The sequence below is a fragment of the Thunnus albacares genome, chromosome 14 (genome assembly GCF_914725855.1).
Source record: "Thunnus albacares chromosome 14, fThuAlb1.1, whole genome shotgun sequence".
NCBI classification, from domain to species: domain Eukaryota; kingdom Metazoa; phylum Chordata; class Actinopteri; order Scombriformes; family Scombridae; genus Thunnus; species Thunnus albacares.
In genome coordinates this window covers 19,210,410-19,223,465 of record NC_058119.1, presented here as the reverse complement: position 1 = coordinate 19,223,465, position 13,056 = coordinate 19,210,410, and the positions used below count along the sequence as shown (strand labels likewise).

The 13,056-nt window shown below is 40.9% G+C and overlaps 1 protein-coding gene across 11 annotated transcripts in view; it reads right to left on the bottom strand.

Moving 5' to 3' along the window:
- Nucleotides 1-13,056, bottom strand: part of LOC122997441 (ankyrin-3-like) — a 126,770-nt gene that overhangs the window by 14,545 nt on the left and 99,169 nt on the right. For 8 of the 11 annotated variants that reach the window (XM_044373564.1, XM_044373565.1, XM_044373566.1 and 5 more), the window contains 9 exons: nucleotides 12,813-12,967; nucleotides 12,222-12,433; nucleotides 11,742-11,949; nucleotides 11,278-11,374; nucleotides 9,954-10,182; nucleotides 9,668-9,793; nucleotides 8,678-8,800; nucleotides 8,113-8,139; nucleotides 6,229-6,310 (listed from right to left, as the gene is read on the bottom strand). In XM_044373564.1, coding sequence (XP_044229499.1) covers nucleotides 6,229-6,310; nucleotides 8,113-8,139; nucleotides 8,678-8,800; nucleotides 9,668-9,793; nucleotides 9,954-10,182; nucleotides 11,278-11,374; nucleotides 11,742-11,949; nucleotides 12,222-12,433; nucleotides 12,813-12,967 — 1,259 coding nt within the window. The remainder of the gene's footprint in view (nucleotides 1-6,228; nucleotides 6,311-8,112; nucleotides 8,140-8,677; nucleotides 8,801-9,667; nucleotides 9,794-9,953; nucleotides 10,183-11,277; nucleotides 11,375-11,741; nucleotides 11,950-12,221; nucleotides 12,434-12,812; nucleotides 12,968-13,056) is intronic. The other 3 variants (XM_044373570.1, XM_044373575.1, XM_044373574.1) reach the window with 1 other exon arrangement.

Sequence of the window (13,056 nt, the reverse complement as noted above, 5' to 3'; positions counted from 1 at the left end):
TGGCTCGGCTAAGAGGTGCCTATCATGCTCCTCTTGGAGATTCACCTCCATCATCTCTGTCTCTGCTTCAGAAGAAGCACATGACCCCCTTTTCTCAGGGTCTGACTGCTCTGCCTCTAAAGGAGGAGGAGGCGGAAACTCTATATAAGCCACTCTTTTCTCCTTTGACTTCTGTCTCTCTGCTTCCTGCTTTTTACTGTGGTTCTCTGAGGATGCTGGCTTAGATTTTTCCTTCGAAGGCTCCCTATAGATGAAGGTCTTCCCTGAGTCCTCCTCAGACTCCTCTGGGATAGGGCTTGGCATGCCAGGCATGAAGCCTATCACAGATTCTGGTGTTCTTGAAGTCAGACTCATTTCCTCTGAGCTGGGGGTCTCAGGGGTAACAGGACTCTTCCCAGAGCTGTCCATGAATGTCACTTGTTCTAGAGTGTCATCTTCTGGACTTCCTTGAGGAGATGGAGATTGCTTTTGTTTAACAGTGTAAAATGCACCCCTGGTCTCATGCACTGTCCTACTCTCATGGCTTACAATTTTTTTGTATGTTCCCAGCTGCCCCGAAGCTGTTTCTTTCTCATACTGCTTTCCTACTTGGATGCTGACATACACAGGTAAGGGTTTAATATCTTTGAAACCCTCTGTGACAACTACAGGAGTTACTTGATCTAAATACTCTACTTGGTCACTATCAACACCGTTACACACTACATTTGACTGGCTATAGTCTAATGAGTCTGTGGATTTTCCTACTGATGATCCACGAGTAGACTTGTTGGATTCAGAACTACTGTGTAATCGATTTCTAGCTAAAGTAGGTATATGAGACCCTGCCCTCTCATATGCTTCAACAGTGGTATCTAATTTTAAAGAGGTGGATTTCTGATTTTCTGAGAAATTAGATGGCTTTCTTACAGGAATTTCTGATTCCGAGTTTTTTTTTAGACTATCATTGCTATTTGGACTTTCTCGAACAACAAATTCTGTGTAGATAATTTTCTTGGTGGTTTCTTGTCTTTGGGAATCACTATTATTACCATCTTTCATAGAGTGACATAGTTTGGGGGACTGGGGTTTATAGTTCCCATACCCTTGGCTCTCCCATGTTTTGAATAACTTTTTCTCTTCCTGATCTTTTCCACTGATATCATGCTTTGGTGAGAACTTACTTGAATCACTATCTAGACCTCTTCTCTGGTTTCCTGGACTGTCTGGTGTTTTTGGAATGTTTGGACCGGCAAACACCTGATACACAGGTAGTTTACTTTCCTGGAGTTTCCTGATAGGAGGATTTGAATTTTGGCCACCCTGAGGACTCCTATCTGGTCTTTGAGCCTCTTGTTCAAACTTTAGCCTCACTGCACTGACTTTGGAGGAAGACATTTGAAAAGGTTTAGGGCTTTCACCTGTGCTTCCCTGTGATTTACTGTCTCCCTGTTTTCTTGGATCTGAATCACTGTACTGTAGTAATACTCTCCTCTCTGGGCTGCTGGGTAAGCTGGCACATTTCCTATCACTGGAGTTGAACCTGTCTCTAAGCCTGTCTCTGCTCCACTCTTCCCCACTACCACCATTCCTATAAGCTGACCTCTCTGGACTGCTGTGTGTGGAACTGGGCCCTGACCGAGATTCCCTGAAGTCTGGTCTGCGAGATTTCTTCTCTGGAGATGAGAGCTCATCATTGAGCTGTTCTGTTTTATCTCGAAAGAACTGAGATACCTCACTGAGTTTTTCTTCTGCCTCCTTTACAGTCCTGTCCACTCTGTCCTCATACATAAGTTGTTCTCTCTCCTTAATCTGCGTGTCATCTGACACACGCATCCAAACTGACTGCTTTGGGCTACCAGGCTCAGAAGAATACTGCAAAAGTGTCAGTTTGTCAAAGTTATCATCAACATTGGCCATTCTTCCTGATTTGTCAAACACATTTCTCGACGACCTAAAAACATACTCTGTCCTTGGCCCAACTGATCTACCCTCACTGTGACTGCTTCTATCGGGTGAGTGGAAGCGAGACCTATCTCTCAAATATTCCTCTGTGTCAGAATGAGACTGGTCAAATTTCTCAGAGAGTAGCATTTTCTCTGCAAAATTATAAGATTCTCCCCTAAGCTCTGATGATTCGTCCTCATTGTACTCTACAGATTGCTGGCTAAGTAGCCTCAGTGTTTTGTAAGAGTCATCTGCCAGGAGCTGGGCTGAACTAGGGCGACTATCTTCCTCCTGTGACATAGGTGTGTTCACTCTGGGGGAATCAAGGTACACTGGAAGTGACTCTTCAGGCTCCTCATCTTCCTGTCTATTCCCTGGATAGTAATACATTTCCTTTTCTGCGTGGTTTTTTGTCTCTCTGATGATGACCTCTGTTGGTTCTGTTTTATTGCCTTTTTCAATGTGAACCTCAATTATTCTTTCAACCTTAGGCTTGGAGTTGATGTCCTCGAGGACTCTTTGTGATGTTTCTTCATTGCCAGACTTGTGTTCAAACAGTCCCGCTAGCTCTCTAGAAGGGTCCTTGCCTGACTGAAAGGCCTTCATTATGTCATGAACAGACATAGTTTCCTCACACCTCTCTGATGCTGTTTCTTTGCCAGGAGGTTTGTGATACACCATCCTGGTGGTAGTAGTGATGTGAGTCTCTTCCTTTACCCTCATCCCTTTTCCCATTGGATCCTCATCAGGGCTGACTTTTATTGAATAGCATTTATTCTGTTCTGGAGTTAATGTAGTTTGATTAAGATGCCCTTTAGAATCAGAATCAATATATCTGACAGGATGTGTATCCTCCATTGCAGGTTGTTTGTTATCCTCTGGGGGCTCATAGCTCCTGATGACATGGACAACCTCAGTCCTAGTCTCAGTGATCACTGGGGGAACTGGAATATCCTGAAAAGGGGCCTTGGGGCCCATTCCTTCTGCACTCTGAGGGGCAGAGGGTGTCCTTTCACTCCTTGTCTCAAAGCCACTGTCTGAGAGGGGGCTTTTATCCTGTTCATGTGAGATATCATCCGGGGATTCTAGCACAGTGTCTGCTCCGAAAAGCGCATCTGCTACTTTACTGATCTCTTTGTCTGAAGCTGAAGAGCGCATGTTTGTTGGAGGCATTTTGAGCTTATGCTCCTGAACTGCTATGGTGGGTTTTAGGACACGTTTCTGCTTCTCCTTGCCCTCTCCTTCTCTCTTGCCCTCATCTGCTTTATGCTTTGTGTCATGCATTTTGGAGAAAGAGCTGCTACCAACATCATTGGCCAGGTAGTCAACTACTTTAGAAAGATTGAAATCTCTATCTGGTATTGTTTTTGATTTGGCCTGAGGAACCACAGTCTCATATCTTGGCGGATAGCTCCAGTTGCTTGGTGGTTGTTCAACAGGTACTTTTGAGAAGTGTATGTCATCCAAGGAACCCCTTGCCAGGGAAACCCTACCATCTTTCACAGCGTCTTTAGTCAGAATTTCACTCACTTTTACCAAATCTTGTTTTACTTTCTCCACAATCCTATATGGCTCCTCATCTTCTATCTTAGCCTCTTTGGGAGAATCAGACTGAAATCCTTTATTGGCTGTGGAATTTGGGTCTGTCTGCAAAATGGCTGACATTCGTATCAAGTCCTCTTTCATTTCAGCTACATCCTTCAGAATCTCTTGGCTGGATGACAGTGGTGAAGTAGTGTTTGACTTCAGAGCAGGAGAGAAAAGAGGGGATTTGACAGGGGAAAGAGTTCTAACAAAGGAAGACTGCAACTGAGGATTGATCTCAGCAGGCATCATCTTCCGAGGGGACAGAAGGGCAGCAGCTGACTTGGACACCTCAGGCAGCTTTTTAAACTGGGGTTCTGGCAGCACATTAATAACAGAGTACACAGGGACAGTCATTGTGCTGGACGTTACAGCAGTGGTGGCATTAGGAGGAGACCTTAGAGAGGCGTAAAGGGAATTAGAAGCTGATGATCTAATGGACTGATACGAGGAGGATGCAGAAGAGGACAAGGACTTCAAGGTGCCATAGCCTGCAGAACAAGAATTAAATGTTTTTTCAACCTCATCAAAGGCTGCATTGACACTTGTTGTTGCAGCATTGGTTGTTGCTTGTATTCTCTCTTGCAGACTGCTGGTGAGAAGAGATGTTGGTGATGAGGCACGGTATTGTGTAGGCGACACAGTTCCATTGATCAGAGCTGCAGCACTTGGAGAGGTGTTGGATTTAAGTGGTGATGAAAGAGAGGAGAAGAGGTTCCTTGCGTGGCCTGACACATCTGAGGCACAGGAACGAACAGAGGAGAGACCAGGGACTGTTTTTATGGGTGAGGAGGAAGATGCCGTGCCACTCGAGCCCCCCATAACGGTCTTGTATGGCAGGGGTGAACTGAACATACTCAGAGAAGATTTGGGAGAGGTTGGAGGAGTCATGGCTATAGATGTTCTCTCAAGAAGAGGGCTTCCTCCTCCACAAGTATTTATAGGGGAGGTCCTAGCAGACAATGCTGCCAGTCCTTTCATTGATATAGAGTCTGGGGCACTTTTCCCTGGTGAAGCCAGGGGACTGGGGGTGACCTGGACTGGGTACTGGGCCTGCTGGACTACAGTTTTTATTGGAGAGGAGATGGTTCTGTAAGATCGGATTGGCGAAGCCATGTCACTAACTGACTTGACAGAGGAGGCAGGTGATCCAGGGATGTTGGTCTTGATTGGGGAGGCAGAGTTGATGGACCAGACAGACTTTAGTGGAGAGGCAGAGGGCGTGTTGGATGACGAACTGGAGAGGGAGCCAAAACCAGACTTGGCTTGGCCAGGGACGGCGACAGGAACAGGCGACCACGCCTGATAAGATCTCGTTGAAAAGACAGGTTTGTGAGGGTAGCTAGAAGGCTGTGTTCTCTGCGGGCTTCGATCAGTTGTTTCTTCCACAATAATTTAAATCAAAAGCAATAAGAAGTAAACATAAAATGTAACGTAAAATAATTTGAAATAAAACATAAAAACCAGAAAGAGAAATTTGAGTCAGTCAGAAACAGCATTATTCATAGCAGCAAGTCAAAATTTTACTCATGAAATGTAAGAAAGGCCCCTATTCAAAAGCCCAGGATGACATGACAAGTGGTAATCTAAAATCCGTGACTAATGACAAAATACACCCAATAAGAATGGACCATGTGTAGGAACAAAAATGCTTGACATATGGTAGAGATGACAAAAAGTGACATGATAAACAAAGATACAATTCCATTGACTTTTGATGTGCTTAATCTATTTGCCTCCTTGCAACAGTGCCTTTTACTGTACATGTTTGATTGACATGTGTTTATCCTTTCATTGGTTCATTTTCAATGCCAGAGATGACCCCACAAGTGTATACAATCAATAAAAAAATATCACTTTACTTGTTTGGTCATGACTTAAAATAAAACATGAGGTTGCACTTCACAAAAAAGTAACAGTATATCAGCCATTTATGCATTTGATTTCATACCTATGAATATATTTTGAATCATATTAAATCAATGTTAACATAGATATTTTTTTTTTTTTTACAAAAGACGCAATGGACAAGGCTGTAATGATAAAACAAGACATAGACAGTACCTCAGAATTGGTAAAACTTCTGTGCAGAATTAAAACTGCCACTAAAATATATAATGGTTGGATGGAAAAGTATGCCAATCTTTTTTAAATACCAAAAATATTAAATTGTAGAAAAATGCTGGCTTTAACATAGTCTCACAGTAGGGAGAACAAGTTCATGTAAAGTGCAACCTGTTCCACATTAATATACACAGCCGCACACAATCATAAAGCCAATAAGAGTGAAATGGCCACTAAAAGAATGAGAACAATTAAAAAGAATATTTTTATTCAACATGAATTAAAACATTTTTTGTCCAAATGATAAATGAACAGACAGACATTGTAATCCCGGTGTTTCCACAAATGTAAAACAAAGTAACAGTTGAAACAGAGAGTTTTTTTGTCAAAATGGGATGGGTAAGCAAAGCGTAACACACAGTAATCCATGCAAATGTTTGATGACTGACAGATGATCGAAGAGTAGGTGTCGGGTGAAGAGAATAAATGATTTGATAAACAAGTTTTGTCATGTAGATCTCTTTCTATACTATGGGTATATTAAAATATATACACTGTATAAAGGGACCATCAAACACTAAAACTACAATTAAATTTACATAAATATCTAAAAACAATTAAAGGATTTCATGTAAGTAAAAATGGGAAACTCACTCGCTGCTGGGTCGGTCAAATAGCTGTAGCGCTTACGCAAAGCTAAGGAGGCAAAGGTATGACGTCGTTCTGGCTTTTCAGTCTGAAACAAACAAAAAAGAACAAAAGATGCTTTAACATAAAAAATATGATGAAATGTGATTCTAATCTATCAAAATTAGGTCTCAATAATAAAGTTAATTTGTTCATTTAGATACTGTAGAGCATGGATAATCCTGTTTTTAGTCAATCAGTACATGCGGTTAGTACTGGCACAAGGAGCCACTGCAGGTGTATTGTAGTGTCTCCTCTGGAGAGTAATGGACTGTTTCCCTGCATCTCTTCACTCACTGCATTTCTCAATGTCATTGCAATGAAATAACTACAGATGATATGTGCTTTGTCTGTATGGCCTACTGTAGCAAGTCGTAGGCATATAAAAAATCCAACTTCCAGTTAGGTACAGTATGTTAAAGAACTGTCCTCTCATGATGAAGATGTGCTCTTCAAATCTTCATCAAATGTGATGACATGGTACACCTTATTCAAATTACAATGATACGAATAGTAGTAATTGTGTCAATTTCAATATTAGGACAATGGTAGATATTCAGCCCAGTCTCCGGGAATTATGTTCATTTTAGACAATCCTGCAGAACGTGACATACAATACTTGCCAACATTCAGTGCCAAGAGTGCCCTTTGTGTAACAAGGTGAAAATTAAAAAGGTGTGAAGGCAGTAATGAATATGAGTCTAGTGTGTCTGCATGTCAGTGACCCGTTTGTGTCCTTCTCAGATCTACGATGTAATCAATTTTTAAACTATGACTAGAATCTTTTGCAGACCATAACCAAGGTTTTTTTTTTTTTGCAAAACCATAACCATACGGTAATCATACTGTATGTTTGACCTATAAAATGTCAGTGAAAAATGCCCAATACAATTTCACAGAGTCAAAGTTGATGTCTTCAGATGTCCGAAGACCCGAAGACATTCAGTTTACAATCATGTATGACAAAGAAAAGCATTAAATCATCAAATTTGAGGAGTTGAAAACGGCAAATCTTCTGCCTTCTTGATTAAAAAAATGACTAAAACAATAAATCAATTATCAAAATTGTTGCTGATATATTTTCTGTTGATCAACTAATTGACTAATTGATTAATTGACTAATCGTTGCAGCTCTACTGTAGTTGCAATGTGTGGTTATTGTTGGAGTACTTAATCTGTTGGCACTGATTGTTCAAAAAATTGGATTTTGTAGAATCGTCCAATATATAACACCTAGGGTCACTACATATAATGTATAGACTCAAACATGAAAACATCCTTATCTCCCTTTGATTAAATTGTCATATAAATGTTCTGGCATGCAGCTGAGAGTGTTAGTATTCTGTGTAACAGACAAGCCAAGGACAAGGGTGAAGAGGGGAACCTCTAAATACAACAAAACAATGACCAAGTGGTTAAAAGATAAGGGTTAGGCTTTCATCTTTAGCTGACAAAAGATACCATAGTCCTGTATGAAACTTCCTGAGTTAATAGTAAGGATGGAGAGATGGTGATTTCCTGTTGAACATGTATGAAAAGGAAGATAGAGATGACAAAGAAGCCGAGGTGTATAGCAATTGGCTCCACTGGACTTGGGATGAAGACAATAAATAAATCCTTGCTAATTAAAGAAATTGCCATTTCCACTCATGCACTACATGGGGTCACTTCAGCAAAGACACAGCTGTGTAAAATAACGCGAGCAGTCAGAAGCCTCTTCCACACCAAGGTACTGTACAGCACAAAAAATATATTTGCAACACACATATTTACTACAGCATCTGCAGTAAAGCCAACAGAAAAGACCACAAAGAAGAAGCAGTTCCATGTGATGATGAAGAATCTGTTTACCTCATCATCAGGATCAGACTCCATATCCTGTGGTATTCCAAGATGCATTGCAGGAGAGGAGAGAGATGACACAATGGAGAGCAGGGACGTTATAGTGAGCGGGGAGGTGGAAATAAAATTCAGGGGATGAAAATGGAGCAGCAAAAACAACAGAAGGCATCAGAAAAAATCTATGGGATTAATTAAATAAATGGCAAAATAACAAAAGCAAAAGCAAAACAATTACAGTTTCGTGTGATCAATCACCACCACAACAAAGAAACAAATGAATAGTGTCCTTTTTTTTTGCATAATTCGTATGTACCCACAGTGAGCCAGGCAATAGAACAAGGCAAGGTATGCATGTGTGGCTGTATGTGTACGCTGTGGGGTCTTAGGACTGGCACAGGCTTTTAAAACAGTAATAAAAGACACAAGCAGCAGGCAGTCCTTTCTAAACCAAATGAAGTTCAATGGCTCCTTTTTGATGTCAGGACAACATAGCTATCTGTCTCTAAATTTCATTTACATGTAGATGATATGATATGGCCTAAAAGAATGAACTATTCAACCATCATGAGCCTACCTTCTTGTGGTTTGGCAGTGTGATATTCAAATTGCATATGGCAGTCTGTGGAAGACCTTTAGAGGTTTTTGGTTCTTTCAGGAAGGAGAGACGGCCACATGGCTCTTGGCCCATGTCTCTGATCTGTAGAAGACAGCAAAACCAACTGATGAGCTGAGCGTAACAAGCAGTCTTATACCTGCAAAGTGAAAACTGTGGGAAAAAAAGCTGCTTTTCCTTAATCCAGGTGTAGAAATTTCTGTGAACATTTTCTAAGCCAACCTATTTCACATTCCTAAAGATGTGACAGACAGAATGCATTTAATCTGTCAGTCTGCATGTATCTCTAAAAGACTAGATTCACATTAGTCACTTTCACTTGATTCTACAATATGACACTGTACCATTTTAATTTCCTTTAATGCTTTATTTGAAAGGTTTCTTAATTTTATAATAATTTCCTGGAAATCTTTGGCTTAACTTGCAGGTATTTAACAGTTAATCTTTAGGACATTTTACAAACAGGGTGGTGCAATTTGGTACAAATTATTTCAAAAATTGGAAAAAAAAAAGTGTTATGTAGGTTTTGTTGGTAAGTGTCCACTCGATATATTTAAGTTTGAATGTAGTTCTTAATTTACAAAAATTCTCAATAAATTTGATTCTGAATAATTCTTCAACAGAAGTAGTTTTATGTGTCAAAGAACATATCAGCATGCAACCAATTTAACAATTTCAGCAGCCTTTCAGTAAAATGTCCTCAAATTCAACAGTTACTCTGAAAACTTTCAGGAAATTTGTATAAAGTGTTACCTAATGTTCCTGCTATTGACAATGCGTCAGACTGTGCAAAAGAAAATTACTGTTCAAATGAATGTCAGCTAATATGAAGAGGATGATCATTTCTGACATAATTTAATCAGTAGGGCATATTTACAAAGGATGCCAAAGCGAATTACATACACAGTAAATGGTAGCAGACAGAGATGGTGATAAAGACAAATTTTCTACCTTCACGTTGAAAGGAAGTCTGTTTTCCTTGAAGGAGAAGAAGTTAAAAACCAGCTGCTGCCCGCTTTTGGTCAGAGGGGACAGGTTGCCATAGCAATCCACATGGATAGGTTTACCCTCAAGAACCTACAGATGTCCATTGACCAAAAAGTTAGTACAACAACTTAAACACATTCTGGAGATGAGACTGATGAAATTGGTGTTGTATAGCATGTCAATAACATACTATATTAGACCCTCTTACTGCATTACAGTGTTTGCACACCACATCAGCACACAACCCCACCTCAATGTCTTTGCTGCGGGCCACTTCCTCAAAGTTCTCCTGCTGCTCGAGGGTCTTGTCCACTTTATCGTCTGTCATGCAGAAGCAGCGCAGCCGAGCCTCAATAGCATCGTTCATCTTGGCGAACACCACAAACTTGGCCAGGTACGGCACGCAGATCAGCTCCCGGTATAACTGAGACGCTAGACTCACCGTCTCAGGAATCTGGTGACAGTCTGCGAGCCAGAACCTGGAAAGATCGGAGGTAAGAGAAGAGGAAAAATCTGGAAGTCAGCAAAGAAAACAATTTGCCTAATGTAACGATTATTTACAACTGCTTGAAGTTTAGAAGTCTGCATATTGAAGCCATTCTTGTATCACACATTTCATAGGGCTGCAACACTGTAATGCGAGTGAACATCTTAGGTAATAAATCAAACGAGCTGGGTTATTTCTTTGAAGGGTGAACACAGGCACATGACAGCTGTGTAGTAATCTAATTACAGATCACCAAAGGGTACTCTGTTAATATCAGACCACACACTCGCCACATGATTCCAATCTAGTTAGAAAGAGTTCATGACTTTGCGTACTATAACCAAAAAGTTCACTTGCTGGGGTCATTTTAGCAGCCTTATTACTAAACATGCCTTAACAATGAATGGTTGACATGACTTTGTATGAAGTATAACCCTGTTAGTAAAGAGGGCTACAGAGAAAAAAACACTATTACCAAGTCTCTTTTTTTTAATCTAATAGACAGATTGATGTCAGCCAGTAACATATAGAGTCAGACATACAGGCATAGATCAGAAGAAAAGTAAAATTTTGTTAATATAAGTTGTCAACTGACAGTAATTTGAGTTTTTCTCTTGTGATAGATTTCAGGATTCACTGCCAACTTTCCATTGCTCTGTGTTTCTGCACTGTCACCACTTTGAGGCTTACTGTGGTATCTGCTGGCGGTGATCTAAAATTCCCTGGATTTGCCTTCTGTTTCCTCCAGGGCGGGAGGACAAATATGCATTTCATTTCTAACTGCAAGAAACTGCTTTTATGTCCAACTCGCAATTAAACTAAGAGACATGAGACTGAGACTGAACTTTTTGGCCTTTTGTGAGGACACAGCCTAATAGATCAATATAGTACATAAAGTATTTAATAATCCAAACAGTAAATTGCATTGTTTATATTGTTCCAATAAATGCCCATCAAACCGATCAATCCCATTAATCACCTAATTTGCTCCAGCAGTCATAATTGGCTTAAACAATCAACAAAATATTGTAGCTCTAACGTATACATGAACATAATTCACTACATGACATTTAAGTGTGTGTCTCACCTGGCCGACACATTTGTGGTGAAGGAGACGCAATCAGTTACAAAGGAGAGTGGTGTGGTCCCTGTGATGTCCTCCCACTGAGCAGGGGACGTTCCTCCTGCATGCAACAAGGGCAAAAAGATGAGCTCACTCCCTTTCCAGCCTAACCAGTGTTCTAGCTTTTATAATCCTCATCCTTTGATCTTCTCAGTTCTTCATCTTCATTCTATCGACCAGTGGCTTTTGACATCAAAGTGGGCCTGATGGGCCCACAGCTATAGCGACTCTTGAGTGATTAACTCTGTTTCATGTGTGATAAATGGGTGAATAAATATGCCTGGAATCACAAAGGACATACAATCAGCATTTAATTTTACAATAATTTTTCAAATTACTTAAAACTCAACTAAAGGCAAGTCCTGAGGATGCGTTTGGTTAGAGGTACCTAAAACGTAATGTCATGCTCTAGTTATCTCAAGACGTGCCTGTGATGCTGCAGAGCAGACGCAGGCAGGGTGCAGAGTCGCCTCGGTGGCCGCTGGGATGGCCTTCTGCTGATCTAGGTGGGACAGGGATCGTCATTGTGATTGGCTTGTGGAACTTCCTCCTCCTGGGCTCCACAGTGACGATGGGGCTGAAGGTGGCTCTGTTCCCAAGCACCGCCCTCACCATGTCATCAGGTACAGGCTGGGCCTAAACAAACAAAAAAAAAAACACAAAGGAAGACAGAGAAAGGATGGAGAAGATGAAAACTGTGTATGTTTGTTAATTAAATCTCAAGAAAGGTTCGGTCAAACCTCTCCTGAACTTTCCATCAAATGAAGGCATGTCAGGCAGAATCAAATATTCAACCAAAAATAGGTCAGGTATAAATAAATAATTGGTCATTGCATGGCATTTGCAAGAAATACAGCTGAATCATTGAGCAGGTTGAATTTGAGCTGATCCAAGGAGTCGTGCTGTACCTGCAGGCCAACACGGATCCTCTTGGTGAGTGCCCCCTGAGGGAAAGAGGCCTGGACCATTGGCACAGTGCTGCTGGAAAGCATGCCTCCATCAGGACCCATGTGGTTTGACTCCTGCTTGATCCGCGACACCACAGCGAAATACTGAGGGAAATCTCTGGTGACGATGCGGCAAATGCGCTTCTTCTCCAACTCAGCAGGGCTGTCCAGCTCTGTTAAGAAGAGATTAGCGGGCAACAACAAAAGATTACTTTCATTAACATGCTTTCAAGAAACATTTAATGGTTTTTTTGTACGTAAAAAGTCACTGAATACAAATTATGACTGTATAAATGCATGTAAATGTACAGTGCTACTGAGATAAGACATTTTGGTTAGTTTCACTATAAAAAGGTCACTAAAAAAGTTAAGCAGCTTAGATAAAAAAAAAGGAGAATCAGAGTGTCATCAGTCATCAGCATATATAGCCCTGGGTTATGTAGTATAGCTCTACTCGAGTGGTTCAGTTCACCTTCATCCATTCAGTCATACCGTCGACTACATAGCTGTCTTTGTTAAATATTGGACCATACTGAAAAACTGATCTTTTACCTTCATCCATCCCAATGAGCAGGTCAGTGAGGTCTTCTGGTCTGGCATCAGACTGGTGCTCCTTCCACGTGTCACCATTGTCACTCCTCAACACAATCAGCTCCCTCTCTTTCCCCCGCATGGACCCAAAATGAGGGATCTCCACAATCACGGGACTGAAAGAATGAAAGATAGTTAGAAGAAATGGTTGATCAGCTGAGAAGTTTTCTTTCATGACTTGTTAATTAGCTGCACTAGCAATATA